Source organism: Oncorhynchus tshawytscha, linkage group LG16 (assembly GCF_018296145.1).
Source record: "Oncorhynchus tshawytscha isolate Ot180627B linkage group LG16, Otsh_v2.0, whole genome shotgun sequence".
In the NCBI taxonomy this organism is placed as follows: Eukaryota; Metazoa; Chordata; class Actinopteri; order Salmoniformes; family Salmonidae; genus Oncorhynchus; species Oncorhynchus tshawytscha.
The window spans coordinates 31,287,271-31,306,800 of NC_056444.1; the positions used below are offsets into that span (position 1 = coordinate 31,287,271).

The 19,530-nt window shown below is 39.1% G+C and overlaps 1 protein-coding gene across 4 annotated transcripts in view; it reads left to right on the forward strand.

Annotated features, from left to right (window-relative positions):
* Window positions 1-19,530, forward strand: part of LOC112215584 (partitioning defective 3 homolog) — a 595,003-nt gene that overhangs the window by 294,829 nt on the left and 280,644 nt on the right. For all 4 annotated transcript variants that reach the window (XM_042299093.1, XM_042299095.1, XM_042299094.1 and 1 more), the window contains 2 exons: window positions 11,103-11,228; window positions 16,299-16,783. In XM_042299093.1, the coding sequence (XP_042155027.1) occupies window positions 11,103-11,228; window positions 16,299-16,783 (611 nt within the window). The remainder of the gene's footprint in view (window positions 1-11,102; window positions 11,229-16,298; window positions 16,784-19,530) is intronic.

The following is a 19,530-nucleotide window of genomic DNA, read 5'->3' on the forward strand; positions in this document are numbered from 1 at the left end:
TTGTAAATATAATAAACAATATGATTGAATGACTATACACGTCAATGATTTTGATATTGGATAAAGCCTCCTGACAAACTAGCTTAAACTGTTTGTTTTCTGCTTGAAAGTGGTCCTTTGATTTTGGCCTTTAGAAATGGCCACTGTCTATCACTGTTGCAACATATTATTCGGTATGTTCCCATGCATACTGTTTCCTCATCAGCTCCTTCAATTATGTCCCAAACTAGATAACGTGACAGAGACTGGTTAGTCAGATGATGTTAATGGACTGCTCAGCTCTTCCTCCAGGACATCAGGCGTGAGCTGCCGAGGGCTGTCTCATTACCGTCCAGACGAGCAGGGTCAGACTTCCGGCCCAGACGGAACACTCAAAGTGTCTGCTGTCACAGCGCTGCTAGCACAGCAGCCACTGGTTCTTTGCAGCTGCAGGGGAGAGAGGGACTTGGATAGGGGAGAGACACACTCTCTCTCTCTCTCTCTCTCTCTCTCTCTCTCTCTCTCTCTCTCGCGCAGATGCGCCACTGCCACCATTTCAATAATGAGATCTCCTTCTGTGACCACTGTGAACTGTAAACAAGACGCAGACATAATTGCGCTGCGTAAATGGATCCTGATTGCATTATTATTCAATTAAAGTCAGTAGATGGGAACAGGTGGTCTCTGTCGCTCAGTCTCCTCTGCTCAACTCCTCAACTCTCTCCCAATCAACAGGCAAAGCGTCTGCGTAGGAGCAGATGAAAGGAGGGACTCTCTAACAGACTTGCCTGTAGAGTTGTACAATTCTGATAATTTTTCCCAGATTTTCCAGAAATCCTGGCTGAAATATTCCTGTAGGGAATAAGCAGGACGTCTGGGAATTACTGAAAGTAAATGTACTGGTGGAAGACTGAATACATCTTAAATAATGCCTACTAGTTTGAAAGGAGTGAGTGATGAGCATCTTAGCAAATGTCCAGTAGCATATGAGACACACAAAATGTGAAAGTGTGCTAATGCATTTATCATTAAGAATGAGGGCACCTTTATTAATGATGATCAAATCACTAAAAAGCCCAATTGTATGCCCAATCATGAGACACTGTACTGAATACAGATGACTAATCAGCATCAGCTCCATCTGGGTTCATTATAAAGCCCTTGAACTCCAGTAAAACACTGATCTAAGATCAGTTGCTACACTAGATAGGCTGCAGCTCAAATGCTTCCCTATGGGCCCTGGTTAAAAGTAGTCCATTATAAAGGTGCCTTTTGGGATGCATCCATTGTCTTACTTCCACACCACCTAGCTAGTCTATAATGACTCTATGGTCCTCTCCCCACCAATCTATCAGCCAATTTATGAAGCCTCAGCCTGCTTAGTCTGCTCGTCGGCGGTGTGAGTGGACAAAGGCCTTTTGTACCACATAATTCTGACTTAGTAATGTGCCATTTACCCCCATTGAGGAGAGAGATGAGTTTGTGGTGGTGAGTGAGCATGCCCATGTTATACAGCCAATTAAACTAATGAACTGAGGCGGCTGGTGGCCGCAGCGTGCCCCTTTCGGCTGAAACGCTAAACAGCTCTGTGAATTTAGCCTCGCACGCCTGGAAGATAATTACTTATTTTTTTTCTTTGAGATTTACCGGGTTGTTGTTTCTGTTTACGTATCTAATAAAGTACTGAGAAAATAGTATGTTTTTCACCTCCTACTGTCCCTGTCTACTTATGTAACCCCCTCTCTTTCCCTATCAGAAATCCCATCCAAAATGTCAATCAGAAATAAATCCCACTTAATATTCAATCTCTTTTCACTCCCTAAAGAAGTTTTTTACCTTACTTGAGTCTCAGGAGCCTTATGGTCTTAAGACTTCCCATCAGAAGTGGCAACAACAGTCTGAGTGCAGACAGTACACCTGCAGCTTCTCCTGGTCCTTTGAAACAGGAGTTATGGTTTTGCTGTCTGTGCGTCTACCATATCTCTTTACACGTCTGTGGTAGCCCGGTGATCCGGAGGGCGAGAGAGAGTTAAAACCCCAAGCTGCTTTCTGATGTATTTATTTACTGCATCAGGGTTTGAAGGTAAAGGTTGTGGAGCTTGGAGGGGATTGCTGAGATGGCTGTGTGTGTGTGTGTGTGCGTGTGCGTGTGCGTGTGCGTGTGTGTGCGTGTGCGTGTGTGTGTGTGTGTGTGTGCGTGTGTGTGTGTGTGTGCCCGTGCGTGTGTGTGTGCACGTATATTTATAACAATGCTGCCTGCTCACTTTTTAAGCCCTGGCTAAGCGAAGGTAGACGACAGACAGACAGCGGAGCGTCACTGAAGCTATAAGACCTTCACTAGTCTGGAGACCAGGATTAGCACTTAGATGTCCTTCCCAGGGAGAAGGGAAGGGGACAGCTCAATATTACACACCACAGCATTTCTGGGAAGCGAGAACATAGTATATGTCAACCTGCCTCATCCTGGCTAAAGTTTTGTGATTTAGTTTGGGTGTCACTAATCTCATCTGATTTATGATATTGATTTGGAGATACTGATATTGATTTGGAGATACTGATATTGATTTGGAGATACTGATATTGATTTGGAGATTATGAAGATCCCTTGACAAAGTTACTATGCAGTGGTTCTACAGTAATAGTTACTATTCAGTGTTTCTACAGTAATAGTTAATATTCAGTGTTTCTACAGTAATAGTTACTATTCAGTGTTTCTACAGTAATAGTTACTATTCAGTGTTTCTACAGTAATAGGTACTATGCAGTGGTTCTACAGTAATAGTTACTATTCAGTGTTTCTACAGTAATAGTTACTATTCAGTGTTTCTACAGTAATAGTTACTATTCAGTGTTTCTACAGTAATAGGTACTATTCAGTGTTTCTACAGTAATTGTTACTATGCAGTGGTTCTACAGTAATAGGTACTATGCAGTGTTTCTACAGTAATATGTACTACTCAGTGTTTCTCCGGTAATAGTTACTAGTCAGTGTTTCTACAGTAATATATCCTATGCCGTGTTTCTACAGAAATATTTACTATTCAGTGTTTCTACAGTAATATTAACAATTCGCTAAACCCACAATAAAATCTGCTAAACACGTGTGTGACCAATAAAATGTAATTTAAACTAATTTAATAGTTACTAGTCAGTGGTTCAACAGTAATAGTTACTAGTCAGTGGTTCTACAGTAATAGTTACTAGTCAGTGTTTCTACAGTAATATTTAGCAATTCGCTACACCTGCAATACAAATCTGCTAAACACGCATATGTGACCAATAAAACTTAATTTAATTTAATAGTTACTATTCAGTGTTTCTACAGTAATATATACTAGTCAGTGGTTTGACAGTAATATTTACTAGTCAGTATTTCTACAGTAATAGTTACTATTCAGTGGTTCTACAGTAATAGCTATTAGTCAGTGTTTCTACAGTAATATGTACTATGCTGTGTTTCTACAGCAATAGTTACTATTCAGTGTTTCTACAGTAATAGTTACTATTCAGTGTTTCTACAGCAATAGTTACTATTCAGTGTTTCTACAGCAATACTTACTATTCAGTGTTTCTACAGTAATAGCTATTAGTCGGTGTTTCTACAGTAATATGTACTATGCTGTGTTTCTACAACAATAGTTACTATTCAGTGTTTCTACAGCAATAGTTACTATTCAGTGTTTCTACAGTAATAGCTATTAGTCGGTGTTTCTACAGTAATATGTACTATGCTGTGTTTCTACAGCAATAGCTACTATTCAGTGTTTCTACAGTAATAGCTATTAGTCAGTGTTTCTACAGTAATATGTACTATGCTGTGTTTCTACAACAATAGTTACTATTCAGTGTTTCTACAGCAATAGTTACTATTCAGTGTTTCTACAGTAATAGCTATTAGTCGGTGTTTCTACAGTAATATGTACTATGCTGTGTTTCTACAACAATAGTTACTATTCAGTGTTTCTACAGTAATAGTTACTATTCAGTGTTTCTACAGTAATAGTTACTATTCAGTGTTTCTACAGTAATAGTTACTATTCAGTGTTTCTACAGTAATAGTTACTATTCAGTGTTTGTACAGTAATATATACTAGTCAGTGGTTTGACAGTAATATTTACTAGTCAGTATTTCTACAGTAGTAGTTACTATTCAGTGTTTCTACAGTAATAGCTATTAGTCGGTGTTTCTACAGTAATATGTACTATGCTGTGTTTCTACAGCAATAGTTACTATTCAGTGTTTCTACAGCAATAGTTACTATTCAGTGTTTCTACAGTAATAGCTATTAGTCAGTGTTTCTACAGCAATAGTTACTATTCAGTGTTTCTACAGTAGTAGTTACTATTCAGTGGTTCTACAGTAATAGCTATTAGTCAGTGTTTCTACAGTAATATGTACTATGCTGTGTTTCTACAGCAATAGTTACTATTCAGTGTTTCTACAGTAATAGTTACTATTCAGTGTTTCTACAGCAATAGTTACTATTCAGTGTTTCTACAGCAATAGTTACTATTCAGTGTTTCTACAGTAATAGCTATTAGTCGGTGTTTCTACAGTAATATGTACTATGCTGTGTTTCTACAACAATAGTTACTATTCAGTGTTTCTACAGCAATAGTTACTATTCAGTGTTTCTACAGTAATAGCTATTAGTCGGTGTTTCTACAGTAATATGTACTATGCTGTGTTTCTACAGCAATAGTTACTATTCAGTGTTTCTACAGTAATAGCTATTAGTCAGTGTTTCTACAGTAATATGTACTATGCTGTGTTTCTACAACAATAGTTACTATTCAGTGTTTCTACAGTAATAGCTATTAGTCGGTGTTTCTACAGTAATATGTACTATGCTGTGTTTCTACAACAATAGTTACTATTCAGTGTTTCTACAGTAATAGTTACTATTCAGTGTTTCTACAGTAATAGTTACTATTCAGTGTTTCTACAGTAATAGTTACTATTCAGTGTTTCTACAGTAATAGTTACTATTCAGTGTTTCTACAGTAATATATACTAGTCAGTGGTTTGACAGTAATATTTACTAGTCAGTATTTCTACAGTAGTAGTTACTATTCAGTGTTTCTACAGTAATAGCTATTAGTCAGTGTTTCTACAGTAATAGTTACTATTCAGTGTTTCTACAGCAATAGTTACTATTCAGTGTTTCTACAGTAATAGCTATTAGTCGGTGTTTCTACAGTAATATGTACTATGCTGTGTTTCTACAGCAATAGTTACTATTCAGTGTTTCTACAGCAATAGTTACTATTCAGTGTTTCTACAGTAATAGCTATTAGTCAGTGTTTCTACAGCAATAGTTACTATTCAGTGTTTCTACAGTAGTAGTTACTATTCAGTGGTTCTACAGTAATAGCTATTAGTCAGTGTTTCTACAGTAATATGTACTATGCTGTGTTTCTACAGCAATAGTTACTATTCAGTGTTTCTACAGTAATAATTACTATTCAGTGTTTCTACAGCAATAGTTACTATTCAGTGTTTCTACAGTAATAATTACTATTCAGTGTTTCTACAGTAATAATTACTATTCAGTGTTTCTACAGTAATAATTACTATTCAGTGTTTCTACAGCAATAGTTACTATTCAGTGTTTCTACAGTAATATGTACTATTCAGTGTTTCTACAGCAATAGTTACTATTCAGTGTTTCTACAGTAATAATTACTATTCAGTGTTTCTACAGCAATAGTTACTATTCAGTGTTTCTACAGCAATAGTTACTATTCAGTGTTTCTACAGTAATAGCTATTAGTCGGTGTTTCTACAGTAATATGTACTATGCTGTGTTTCTACAACAATAGTTACTATTCAGTGTTTCTACAGTAATAGTTACTATTCAGTGTTTCTACAGTAATAGCTATTAGTCGGTGTTTCTACAGTAATATGTACTATGCTGTGTTTCTACAACAATAGTTACTATTCAGTGTTTCTACAGTAATAGTTACTATTCAGTGTTTCTACAGTAATAGCTATTAGTCGGTGTTTCTACAGTAATATGTACTATGCTGTGTTTCTACAGCAATAGTTACTCTTCAGTGTTTCTACAGTAATAGTTACTAGTCAGTGTTTCTACAGTAGTAGTTACTATTCAGTGTTTCTACAGTAATAGCTATAAGTCGGTGTTTCTACAGTAATATGTACTATGCTGTGTTTCTACAACAATAGTTACTATTCAGTGTTTCTACAGTAATAGTTACTATTCAGTGTTTCTACAGCAATAGTTACTATTCAGTGTTTGTACATTAATAATTACTATTCAGTGTTTCTACAGCAATAGTTACTATTCAGTGTTTCTACAGCAATAGTTACTATTCAGTGTTTCTACAGTAATAGCTATTAGTCGGTGTTTCTACAGTAATATGTACTATGCTGTGTTTCTACAACAATAGTTACTATTCAGTGTTTCTACAGTAATAGTTACTAGTCAGTGTTTCTACAGTAGTAGTTACTATTCAGTGTTTCTACAGTAATAGCTATAAGTCGGTGTTTCTACAGTAATATGTACTATGCTGTGTTTCTACAACAATAGTTACTATTCAGTGTTTCTACAGTAATAGTTACTATTCAGTGTTTCTACAGTAGTAGTTACTATTCAGTGTTTCTACAGTAATAGCTATTAGTCAGTGTTTCTACAGTAATAGGTACTATGCTGTGTTTCTACAGCAATAGTTACTATTCAGTGTTTCTACAGTAATAGTTACTATTCAGTGTTTCTACAGTAGTAGTTACTATTCAGTGTTTCTACAGTAATAGCTATTAGTCGGTGTTTCTACAGTAATATGTACTATGCTGTGTTTCTACAGCAATAGTTACTATTCAGTGTTTCTACAGTAATATGTACTATTCAGTGTTTCTACAGTAAGTTACTATTGTGTTTCTACAGTAATATTTAGCAATTCGCTACACACGCAATAACATCTGCTAAACACGTGTATGTGAGCAATAAAATTTAATTTAATTTAATTTAATATATATTATTCAGTGTTTCTACAGTAATAGTTACTAGTCAGTGGTTCTACAGTAATAGTTACTAGTCGGTGGTTATAATAGTTACTAGTCAGTGGTTCTACAGTAATAGTTACTAGTCGGTGGTTATAATAGTTACTAGTCAGTGGTTCTACAGTAATAATTACTAGTCGGTGGTTATAATAGTTACTAGTCAGTGGTTCTACAGTAATAGTTACTGTTCGGTGGTTATAATAGTTACTAGTCAGTGGTTCTACAGTAATAATTACTAGTCAGTGGTTATAATAGTTACTAGTCAGTGGTTCTACAGTAATAGTTACTAGTCAGTGGTTATACAGTAATAGTTACTAGTCGGTGGTTCTACAGTAATAGTTACTAGTCAGTGTTTCTACAGTAATAATTACTAGTCAGTGGTTCTACAGTAATAGTTACTAGTCAGTGGTTATAATAGTACTAGTCAGTGGTTCTACAGTAATAATTACTAGTCAGTGGTTCTACAGTAATAATTACTAGTCAGTGGTTATAATAGTACTAGTCAGTGGTTCTACAGTAATAATTACTAGTCGGTGGTTATAATAGTACTAGTCAGTGGTTCTACAGTAATAATTACTAGTCAGTGGTTCTACAGTAATAATTACTAGTCAGTGGTTATAATAGTACTAGTCAGTGGTTCTACAGTAATAATTACTAGTCGGTGGTTATAATAGTTACTAGTCAGTGGTTCTACAGTAATAGTTACTAGTCAGTGGTTCTACAGTAATAGTTACTGGTCGGTGGTTCTAATAGTTACTTGTCAGTGGTTCTACAGTAATAGTTACTAGTCGGTGGTTATAATAGTCACTAGTCAGTGGTTCTACCGTAATAGTTACTAGACAGTGGTTATAATAGTTACTAGTCAGTGGTTCTACAGTAATAGTTACTGGTCGGTGGTTATAATAGTTACTGGTCAGTGGTTCTACAGTAATAGTTACTAGTCAGTGGTTATAATAGTTACTAGTCAGTGGTTCTACAGTAATAGTTACTGGTCGGTGGTTATAATAGTTACTAGTCAGTGGTTCTACACTAATAATTACTGGTCGGTGGTTATAATAGTTACTAGTCAGTGGTTCTACAGTAATAGTTACTGGTCGGTGGTTATAATAGTTACTAGTCAGTGGTTCTACAGTAATAGTTACTGGTCGGTGGTTATGATAGTTACTAGTCAGTGGTTCTACAGTAATCGTTACTTGTCAGTGTTTCTACAGTAATAGTTACTAATCAGTGTTTCTATGGTAATATTTACTAGTCGGTGGTTCTACAGTAATAATTACTAGTCGGTGGTTATAATAGTTACTAGTCAGTGGTTATAATAGTTACTAGTCAGTGGTTCTACAGTAATAGTTACTAGTCAGTGGTTATAATAGTTACTAGTCAGTGGTTCTACAGTAATAGTTACTAGTCTGTTTTTACAGTAATGGTTACAAGTCAGTGGTTCTACAGTAATAGTTACTAGTCAGTGGTTCTACAGTTATAGTTACTAGTCAGTGGTTCTACAATAATAGTTACTAGTCAGTGGTTATAATAGTTACTAGTCAGTGGTTCTACGGTAATAGTTACTGGTCGGTGGTTATAATAGTTACTAGTCAGTGGTTCTACAGTAATAGTTACTGGTCGGTGGTTATAATAGTTACTAGTCAGTGGTTCTACAGTAATAGTTACTGGTCGGTGGTTATGATAGTTACTAGTCAATGGTTCTACAGTAATCGTTACTTGTCAGTGTTTCTACAGTAATAGTTACTAATCAGTGTTTCTATGGTAATATTTACTAGTCAGTGGTTCTACAGTAATAGTTACTAGTCAGTGGTTCTACAGTAATAGTTACTAGTCAGTGGTTCTACAGTAATAGTTACTAGTCAGTGGTTATAATAGTTACTAGTCAGTGGTTATAATAGTTACTAGTCAGTGGTTATAATAGTTACTAGTCAGTGGTTCTACAGTAATAGTTACTGGTTGGTGGTTATAATAGTTACTAGTCAGTGGTTCTACACTAATAATTACTGGTCGGTGGTTATAATAGTTACTAGTCAGTGGTTCTACAGCAATAGTTACTGGTCGGTGGTTATAATAGTTACTAGTCAGTGGTTCTACAGTAATAGTTACTGGTCGGTGGTTATGATAGTTACTAGTCAGTGGTTCTACAGTAATCGTTACTTGTCAGTGTTTCTACAGTAATAGTTACTAATCAGTGTTTCTATGGTAATAGTTACTAGTCAGTGGTTCTACAGTAATAGTTACTCGTCAGTGGTTATAATAGTTACTAGTCAGTGGTTCTACAGTAATAGTTACTGGTTGGTGGTTATGATAGTTACTAGTCAGTGGTTCTACAGTAATAGTTACTAGTCAGTGGTTATAATAGTTACTAGTCAGTGGTTATAATAGTTACTAGTCAGTGGTTATAATAGTTACTAGTCAGTGGTTATAATAGTTACTAGTCAGTGTTTATAATAGTTACTAGTCAGTGGTTCTACAGTAATGGTTACTAGTCAGTGGTTATAATAGTTACTAGTCAGTGGTTATAATAGTTACTAGTCAGTGGTTCTACGGTAATAGTTACTGGTCGGTGGTTATAATAGTTACTGGTCGGTGGTTATAATAGTTACTAGTCTGTGGTTCTACAGTAATAGTTACTAGTCGGTGGTTATAATAGTTACTAGTCAGTGGTTCTACAGTAATAGTTACTGGTCAGTGGTTCTACAGTAATAGTTACTGGTCGGTGGTTATAATAGTTACTAGTAAGTGGTTATAATAGTTACTAGTCAGTGGTTCTACAGTAATAGTTACTAGTCAGTGGTTCTACAGTAATAGTTACTAATCTGTGGTTATAATAGTTACTAGTCGGTGGTTCTACAGTAATAGTTACTAGTCGGTGGTTATAATAGTTACTAGTCAGTGGTTCTACAGTAATAGTTACTGGTCAGTGGTTCTACAGTAATAGTTACTGGTCGGTGGTTATAATAGTTACTAGTCAGTGGTTATAATAGTTACTAGTCAGTGGTTCTACAGTAATAGTTACTAGTCAGTGGTTCTACAGTAATAGTTACTAGTCTGTGGTTATAATAGTTACTAGTCGGTGGTTCTACAGTAATAGTTACTAGTCGGTGGTTATAATAGTTACTAGTCAGTGGTTCTACAGTAATAGTTACTGGTCGGTGGTTATAATAGTTACTAGTCAGTGGTTCTACAGTAATAGTTACTAGTCGGTGGTTCTACAGTAATAATTACTAGTCGGTGGTTATAATAGTTACTAGTCGGTGGTTCTACAGTAATAGTTACTAGTCGGTGGTTATAATAGTTACTAGTCAGTGGTTCTACAGTAATAGTTACTAGTCAGTGGTTCTACAGTAATAGTTACTGGTCGGTGGTTATAATATTTACTAGTCAGTGGTTCTACAGTAATAGTTACTAGTCAGTGGTTCTACAGTAATAGTTACTAGTCGGTGGTTCTACATTAATAATTACTAGTCGGTGGTTATAATAGTTACTAGTCGGTGGTTCTAATGTAATAGTTACATGTCGGTGGTTATAATAGTTACTAGTGAGTGGTTCTAATGTAATAGTTACATGTCGGTGGTTATAATAGTTACTAGTCAGTGGTTCTAATATTAGGTACTAGTCAGTGGTTCTACAATAATAGTTACCTGTCAGTGGTTCTATAGTAATAGTTACTGGTCAGTGGTTCATTAATAGTAACTAGTCAGTGGTTCTACATAGTTACTGTCAGTGGTTCTACAGTAATAGTTACTAGTCAGTGGTTCTAATAGTAACTAGTCAGTGGTTCTACAGTAGTAGTTACCTATCAGTGGTTCTACAGTAATGGCGTGTTCTATGCATGTCTTCACAACCCGTCTTTTTACATTCCATTACTTATCTTCCTGTCTCTTTGGACTTTACAATCTTTCTAATGAATTCCCTAATCTCAATTAAATGGATGCAGAGGACAATTCCTAGTTGTGTGAAAAGTCTTGAGCCTGGTGTGTGTGAAGTGTGTGTACTGTAACGTGTGGTTTGACCTGGTCTGTCGAGTGTGTTATATGTGTGTGTGGCATAAGTTCAAAGTCTGTAAGGTGTGTGTGTAACATGTGTACCGTTGTTCCAGGACCCTTGGGTTGTTAGTGAAGCGTCTGGAGCGCGGCGGCAAGGCGGAGCAGGAAGGTCTGTTCCAGGAGAACGACTGTGTCGTCAAGATTAATAACGGGGATCTGAGGAACATCCGATTTGAACAGTAAGCCCCCCCCCGACTTCGTCTCTGTCTTGACCTACAGAGTTGGGACATATTCAACATTTACCTCTTAACTTTCTTAAACATATCTTTCATAAGCTTTTTACTCTCTGCCTCTGTCTCTTCCTTTCTCTCTCCAAAATGTACAGTAATACATTATATTTAAGCATTATGAGTCAGATACAGACTATTAGAAATGTGAGAGTTCTTATGGTCCTTATGGTGTGAGAGTCCTTATGGTGACCTATAGTTCTTGATAAGAGCCTCTACCCCTCTGACCTTACCAACCTTAATACAGTGGGGCAAAAAAGTATTTAGTCAGCCACCAAGTGTGCAAGTTCTCCCACTTAAAAAGATGAGAGAGGCCTGTAATTTTCATTATAGCTACACTTCAACTATGACAGACAAAATTAGAAAAAAATTCCAGAAAATCACATTGTAGGAGTTTTAGTGAATTTATTTGCAAATTATGGTGGAAAATATATATTTGGTCAATAACAAAAGTTTATCTCAATACTTTGTTATATACCCTTTGTTGGCAATGACAGAGGTCAAACGTTTTCTGTAAGTCTTCACAAGGTTTTCACACAGTGTTGCTGGTATTTTGGCCCATTCCTCCATGCAGATCTCCTCTAGAGCAGTGATGTTTTGGGGCTGTTGCTGGGCAACACAGACTTTCAACTCCCTCCAAAGATTTTCTATGGGATTGCGAATGAAATGCTTCTTACGAAGCCACTCCTTTGTTGCCCGGGCGGTGTGTTTGGGATCATTGTCATGCTGAAAGACCCAGCCACGTTTCATCTTCAATGTCCTTGCTGATGGAAGGAGGTTTTCACTCAAAATCTCACGATACATGGCCCCATTAATTCTTTCCTTTACACGGATCCGTCATCCTGCTCCCTTTGCAGAAAAACAGTAGGTATGGTGTTCTTTGGATGCAACTCAGCATTCTTTGTCCTCCAAACACGACGAATTGAGTTTTTACCAAGAAGTTCTATTTTGGTTTCATCTGACCATATGACATTTTCCCAATCTTCTTCTGGATCATCAAAATGCTCTCTAGCAAACTTCTGACGGGCCTGGACATGTACTGGCTTAAGCAGGGGACACGTCTGGCACTGCAGGATTTGAGTCCCTGGCGGCGTAGTGTGTTACTGATGGTAGGCTTTGTTACTTTGGTCCCAGCTCTCTGCAGGTCATCGACTAGGTCCCGAAGTGTGGTTCTGGGATTTTTGCTCACCGGTCTTGTGATCATTTTGACCCCACAAGGTGAGATCTTGCGTGGAGCCCCAGATCGAGGGAGATTATCAGTGGTCTTGTATGTCTTCCATTTCCTAATAATTGCTCCCACAGTTGATTTCTACAAACCAAGCTGCTTACCTATTGCAGATTCAGTCTTCCCAGCCTGGTGCAGGTCTACAATTTTCTTTCTGGTGTTCTTTGACAGCAAATTTGGTCTTGGCCATAGTGGAGTTTGGAGTGTGACTGTTTGAGGTTGTGGACAGGTGTATTTTATACTGATAACAAGTTCAAACAGGTGCCATTAATACAGGTAAGGAGTGGAGGACAGAGGAGCCTCTTAAAGAAGAAGTTACAGGTCTGTGAGAGCCAGAAATCTTGCTTGTTTGTAGGTGACCAAATACTTATTTTCCACCATAATTTGCAAATAAATTCATTAAAAATCCTACAATGTGATTTTCTGGATTTGTTTTCCTCATTTTGTCTGTCATAGTTGAAGTGTACCTTTGATTAAAATTACAGGCCTCTCTCATCTTTTTAAGTGGGAGAACTTGCACAATTGGTGGCTGACTAAAAACGTTTTGCCCCACTGTATACCTTAGCTCCCCTACCCCTCTGACCTTACCAACCTTTACCTCTCTAGGCTAAATGGGATGCTAACCTGACCAACATCCAGTGAAAGAGCAGGGCGCCAAATTCAAACTACAGAATTGTAAATATTTAACATTCTTGAAAATTCACATGCAATATGTCAAAATAAAGCTTAACTTCTTGTTAATCCAGCCATGGTGTCAGATTTCCAAAAGGCTTTATGGCGAAAGCAAACCATGCGATTATTTGAGGACCACACTCCATCAAACAAACACAGACAATCATATTTCATCCCGCCAGGCGCGACACAAAACTCAGAAATAACTATATAATTCATGCCTTACCTTTGAAGAGATTCTTCTGTTGGCACTCCAATATGTCCCATAAACATCACAAATGGTCCTTTTGTTCGATTAATTCCGTCATTATATCTCCAAAATGTCAATTTATTTGGTGCATTTGATCCAGAAAAACACTGGTTCCAACTCGCGCAACATGACTACAAAATATCTAATAAGTTACCTGTAATCTTTGTCCAAACATTTCAAACAACTTTCCTAATGCACATTTAGGTATTTTTTTACATAAATAAACAATCAAATTTAAGACGGGATAAACTGTGTTCAATAGCGAATAAAAACAAAGCTTTCAGGTCACGCGCCCCAACCACAACAGCACACTAGACTTGACCCTCGTGCTGAACAACCCTACTTCTTCATTACACAAAGAAAAAACATCAACCAATTTCTAAAGACTGCTGACATTCAGTGGAAGTGATAGGAACGGCAAGCAAGTGCCTTAAAAATATAGATCCACATAGAAACCCCATTGAAAACGCTGTCGCCTCAAACCATCCTGGATGGTTTGTCCTTTGGGTTTCGCCTGCCAAATAATGTTATGTTATACTCAGACATCATTCAAACAGTTTTAGAAACTTCAGAGTGTTTTCTATCCAAATCTACTAATAATATGCATATCCTAGACTCTGGGCCTGAGTAGCAGGCAGTTTACTTTGGGCACGCTTTTCATCCGGACGTGAAAATACCGCCCCCTAGCCTAGAGAGGTTAATATACCTTAGCGCCTGAGCCTCACCTTCCTCTGTTCTATTGATTTATTGCTACTTTTCATTTCCTAAAGTGGATTGAAGATACAAGGCCATCGCAACATGGAGCTAGGAGGGGACACACACACTAACACAGCTTTAGAGTCATATTGGTTCTGTCTTTTCCAGAGATGAGAAATATATTGCATTTTGTCCAGACCCTGACCCAAAGCAAGCATGTGGAAGGAGGTTGCCCTGACTGATATCCTGCCCATTAGGAAGAGCTCCTGCCTGGTTTAGTGCTGGCTAGGATGGAGCTTTCAGGATTCACGGTTAGCTGTCTTAGGGTGCGGCCCGATGGGGTGTCTGTTGATGTGGTAGGGTCTGCCTGGCTATAGGCTATACAGAGAGTACATGTGGAGGGGACACTACGTGTACGTTGTGTTAATTAATACACTGGTCATCAAACATACAGTACCTTCATGGCCTAGTTCAATTTGCTTGTGTTCTGTTAGATTATATCTTTATAACAAAGCATTTTCACATTTTCTAAATACACTTTGTGATTAAGTTTGGCAACATTTCTTACCTGGCCCAGCATTCAAAACTCAAAACTGTTGTACTTACTTAGCTAGCTACATTGTTAATTCATTCATCTAGACTTGGCAAGCCACTGAAGTGTTTGGCAATAGTAAATATTGTGCTTGACTTTTCATTGGTAAACATCCACACTACCTCCCTGGCCTCTCTGCCGTGAAAGAGGTGTATTTGTACTTTGCAAACCAAATCCTCTAGGGAGAAATGTTTTGTATCGCTCCACATACACATGGCTCACAGCTCTCACCGGCATTCACAAACGTGACCGCACCACAATATGATTCTAGTGGCGAAGTAAATCACTTTTTACAATCTCTCTACTCTCCTTGATTGTGCACTGCACCGTACGGAGATAATTCCAAGTGATATTATAATCTTATTGGATTGTTTTGCATGGATAAATATTTAGAAGCGGTTAATCTAACTAAATGTAATGATGCATTGATGGGGTAATTTATTATTCAATCAGAAAGCTGAGCTGCTGTCTCCTCGTCGTCTGATTACTGGAGTGTCACTGTGCCTCTCATTACCCACCGTAGGCTGCTGCAGTTCACATGATTTGAGGGAGAAATTAACATAAGAATGAAGGACAAAATCCCAAAGAAGTGTCTCGGCACACTCCGCTCCGCACTGAGGTGAAAGAGCTCCAAATGAAGTGCTGTTTATAACGGCGGAAGCGGCTTAGCGATTGTCAATAACTCATTTGGACGGGTTCAATGCGGTATCATGGGCGTGATAATGGAGAGGCTGAGAACGCGAGGGGGGGATTGTTGGCTATCACATCATCCTTTGCTACGCTACTCACATACGCACGCGCACAAACACACTGAAGGCCCTTATCCTCTTATGCCGTGGGACCGATGGGGCTGCTCCAGGCCAGACTATCTATATGCTAAGTGGCGTCTGAGCTCAGGACAAAACAATGCCGCATCAGAGCGAGGGGGGAAAAAAACGGCTTTTCTTATTTGGTTCCAAACTAATACAGGAGTTTGTCCATTCTGTATAAAGTACAAGTCTTTGTATGTGCGGCGACTTTGTTGTGTTTACTACACGTCGCCCATCATCATCTTCCTTGTTGTTTTATCATTTTACAGTCTAGTGAACAGTGGCTTCACCCATAAACCCTTTCCATACACAAACACACACAATTATTTGATAGATATTTGAATGTATAATGTTGACTGGCTGAATCTCATTGTGGTTCATTGTCTCACCTCATCCTCCTCCTGAGACTATGCTGCCGTTTACACAGCGCATACAGTATCTAGCTAATGGAATCGCTGAATTAGCCTCTTCTCCAGTGCCTCGCTACTATTAGCCTATGGTTATCCAAGTTGACCTTTTGACCTCTCCTCTTCACGTCTGTGTAGCCTCTCTCTCTCTCTCTCTATCAATACGCTGCCATATCACACTGTACATTACCTTTTGTTATTATCAAGCTATAGCTAATGTAATGATTTGTATGCTGCCTCTTCTTCACTTCTCTTCTTGACCTCTCTCTATCTGTTTTAGTACACTGATAAATGTGCATTAGCTCATGTTCTTATCATGCCCTCGCTAATGTAATGATGTGTGTTGCTGACTCGTCTCCTCTCTACTCCAGAGCCCAGAACATGTTCAGGCAGGCCATGCGTTCTCCTGTCATTCTGTTCCATGTGGTCCCAGCCTCCATGAAGAGCCAGTATGAGCAGCTCTCCCAGGAGGAGCTTAGCTCCCCATGTCCGAGGGGGGAGAGGGGTAACCGGGGAAGCTTCACCTCCAGCCATGCCTCGGACCCCCAGGCCCCGCAGCCCGGGGAAAGGGGTAGTCTGGTGGTCCACGGGGGGGTGGGGTTGGACCACAACCCACAGAGGATGTCCTCCAGGTCAAGACCACACCCCATTCCCATCCCCAACATCAAACACCAGAACCATGGTCCTCTACCACAGCGTGTACCAGACCAGCGCTTCTCCACCTCGCTACCTCACAGCGGAAGCAACAACGTCTCCTCGGCCCCCTCTCCATCCCTGCAGAGGAGAGTTAGTGCCAACCCTACTGCAGGCTACTTAAAGAAAACTGGCCGGAGACTGAACATCCAGCTGAAGAAAGGTAAACACATGCAGGCATGCAGAATGCACACACAAACACACACACAAACAACCAAACACTATTATTGTGAAACTATACATATTCTTTTTGGGGGTATATTCATAGGGCTTTCAAAGGTCCTTTAATTCACTTCAATAAGAGATGATATCTCTCAAGTGTCCGTTCTTATCCTAGCTACAGTTGAGATGAGCGTTGTGTAACTAATACTGTTAGAGACTTCAAAGTGTTGATATTTCATTGTGAAGGACTGTCTATCCAGCACTGCTCCACTAACTCACGTACAGACCCAAATCTCATTTGTTCTGCATCACAGCAGCATCTTAGCTGCACACACCACTCTGGGGAGGAGAGCACTAGGGATACACACGCACACACACACGTACACATCTACACGCACACACCTATACGCACACACACACACACACCTACATGCACGCGCACACACACACACACACACACGCACACACACACACACTCCACAAACCGTTTTGTCCTCCTTTGAGTGTGACAGACTTCAAAAGGTGGATGGTAGAATGAGGTATGCTGAATGCTGCTTACAAACGTCACTTCATATCTCTCTCCCGCTCTCTCCCCATCTTTCTCTCCCTCTCCTATTTCTCCATGTCACTCTCTCTTTCTTTCTTTGTTTTGGCACGTTGTTCTGCCCTAATGCCGTTATCAGACTTTTCTCAGCATGTTAAAAGAAAAGGGTGAAATTAGCCCTCTCAGTCGGTGCTTGCATTCAATTCTATTAGCATTCACAGTTGGAGAAGCAAGCCGTAAAGATGCAATTAACTACAACAGGCAGGGCACAACTGTGTGAGATATTCGCAGGCCTCTGTAGCAGAAAAGCAAACCAGAAAGGTCTATTATGTCCAACACCAACACACACACACACACACACACACACACACACACACACACACACACACACACACACACACACACACACACACACACACACTCAGTACAGGCTGCCTGATGAAGCAGATGTTGAGCGTAGAAAGGTTTCACGGGGCATAGAGAAATAGCTTCAGGGAATACTAGCGCACGGCGAGGGCAGCAGGAGGCTTAGGCTAAAAGCAGCATGCTCTCTGGGAGCCGCCATCTCATATTGCTGCAATATATGTTCACAGAAATCCCCAGCGTAAACAGCGGATTTGAAGGGGTTTTGTACGTGGCAATGCTACGTGTGTTTAATTTCTTGCTTATTACTGTGAGGGTTAGATGATGAATTCGACCTGCTGCTGCGCCCTCTACACACACAGGGCCTAGTGCGCACGCACACACACACACACACACACAACAAAATGACTGCCCAGTGCCAGGGGTTTGGTTTATTTGTTGGGTTTAGTCCAGAGAAAGCCCAATGCCAGGAGTTTGGTTTATTTGTTGGGTTTAGTCCAGAGAAAGCCCAGTGCCAGGAGTTTGGTTTATTTGCACTAGGCAGACCAGTTTGTGTTTTAACTCAAAATGAATCCCATAATTCTTATACAAATGTCAGAATATATTTCTTAGACAATTTAACTGGCTCGAGTGCTGCATTGTCCCACATGTAAGCTTTCATGAACCGTTATGAGACTCATGTGATGACAAATTACACAAGATTATGTACAATCCTGGAAAAACCACATGAATTTCATGTGATCTTATGTGAAGTTAATGTGATAACATGTAACAACATGTAAAAGCAACATGTGGTAACATGAAACTACACATTTGAGCAGGTGAAAACTTGATATCGGGAAATATAATCAAGAAATGGTGCCGACAGAGATGGTTGCCTCGCTTCAGTTCCTTAGGAAACTATGCAGTAATTTATTTTATTTTATTTTTCATTATTTTTTACATTGTTAACCCAGAAAATCTCAAGTGTTACTACATACAGCCGGGAAGAACTATTGGATATAAAAGTAACGTCAATTTACCAACATTACGACCAGGAATACGACTTTCCAGAAGCGGATACTTTGTTCGGAACTTCCACCCTGGACATGGGATCTTATCCCAGAGGCTGACCCAATGTCCAATCTCTAGACAACAAGGCGGACAAAATTAGGGCAGGAGTTGCCTTCCAGAGAGACATAAGAGATTGTAACATTCTCTGTTTCACGGAAACATGGCTGACATGTTGTCAGAGTCGGTACAGCCACCCGGTTTCTTCATGCATCACGCCGACAGAAACAAACATCTCTCTGGTAAGAAGAAGGGTGGGGGTGTATTCCCCATAATTAATGACTCATGGTGTTATCATAACAACATACAGGAACTCAAGTCCTTTTGTTCACCTGATCTAGAATTCCTTACAATCAAATTCTGACTGCAATTATCTACCAATAGAATTCTCATCGATTATAGTTACAGCCATGTATATCCCCCCAAGCAGATATCTCGACGGCCCTGAAAGAACTTCACTGGACTCTATGTAAACTGGAAACCATATATCCTGAGGCTGCATTTATTGTAGCAGGGGATTTTAACAAAGCTAATCTGAGAACAAGGCTTCCTAAATTCTATCAGCATATCGAATGCGCTACACGAGCTGGTGCCATTCTGGATTATTGCTACTCTAACTTCCGCGATCCATAAAAAGCCCTCCCCCGCCCTCCCTTCAGGAAATCTGACCATGACTTAATTTTGTTGCTCCCAGCCTATAGACAGAAACTAAAACAGGAAACGCCCATGCACAGGTCTGTCCAACGCAGGTCTGACCAATTGGATTCCACGCTTCAAGATTGCTTCGATCA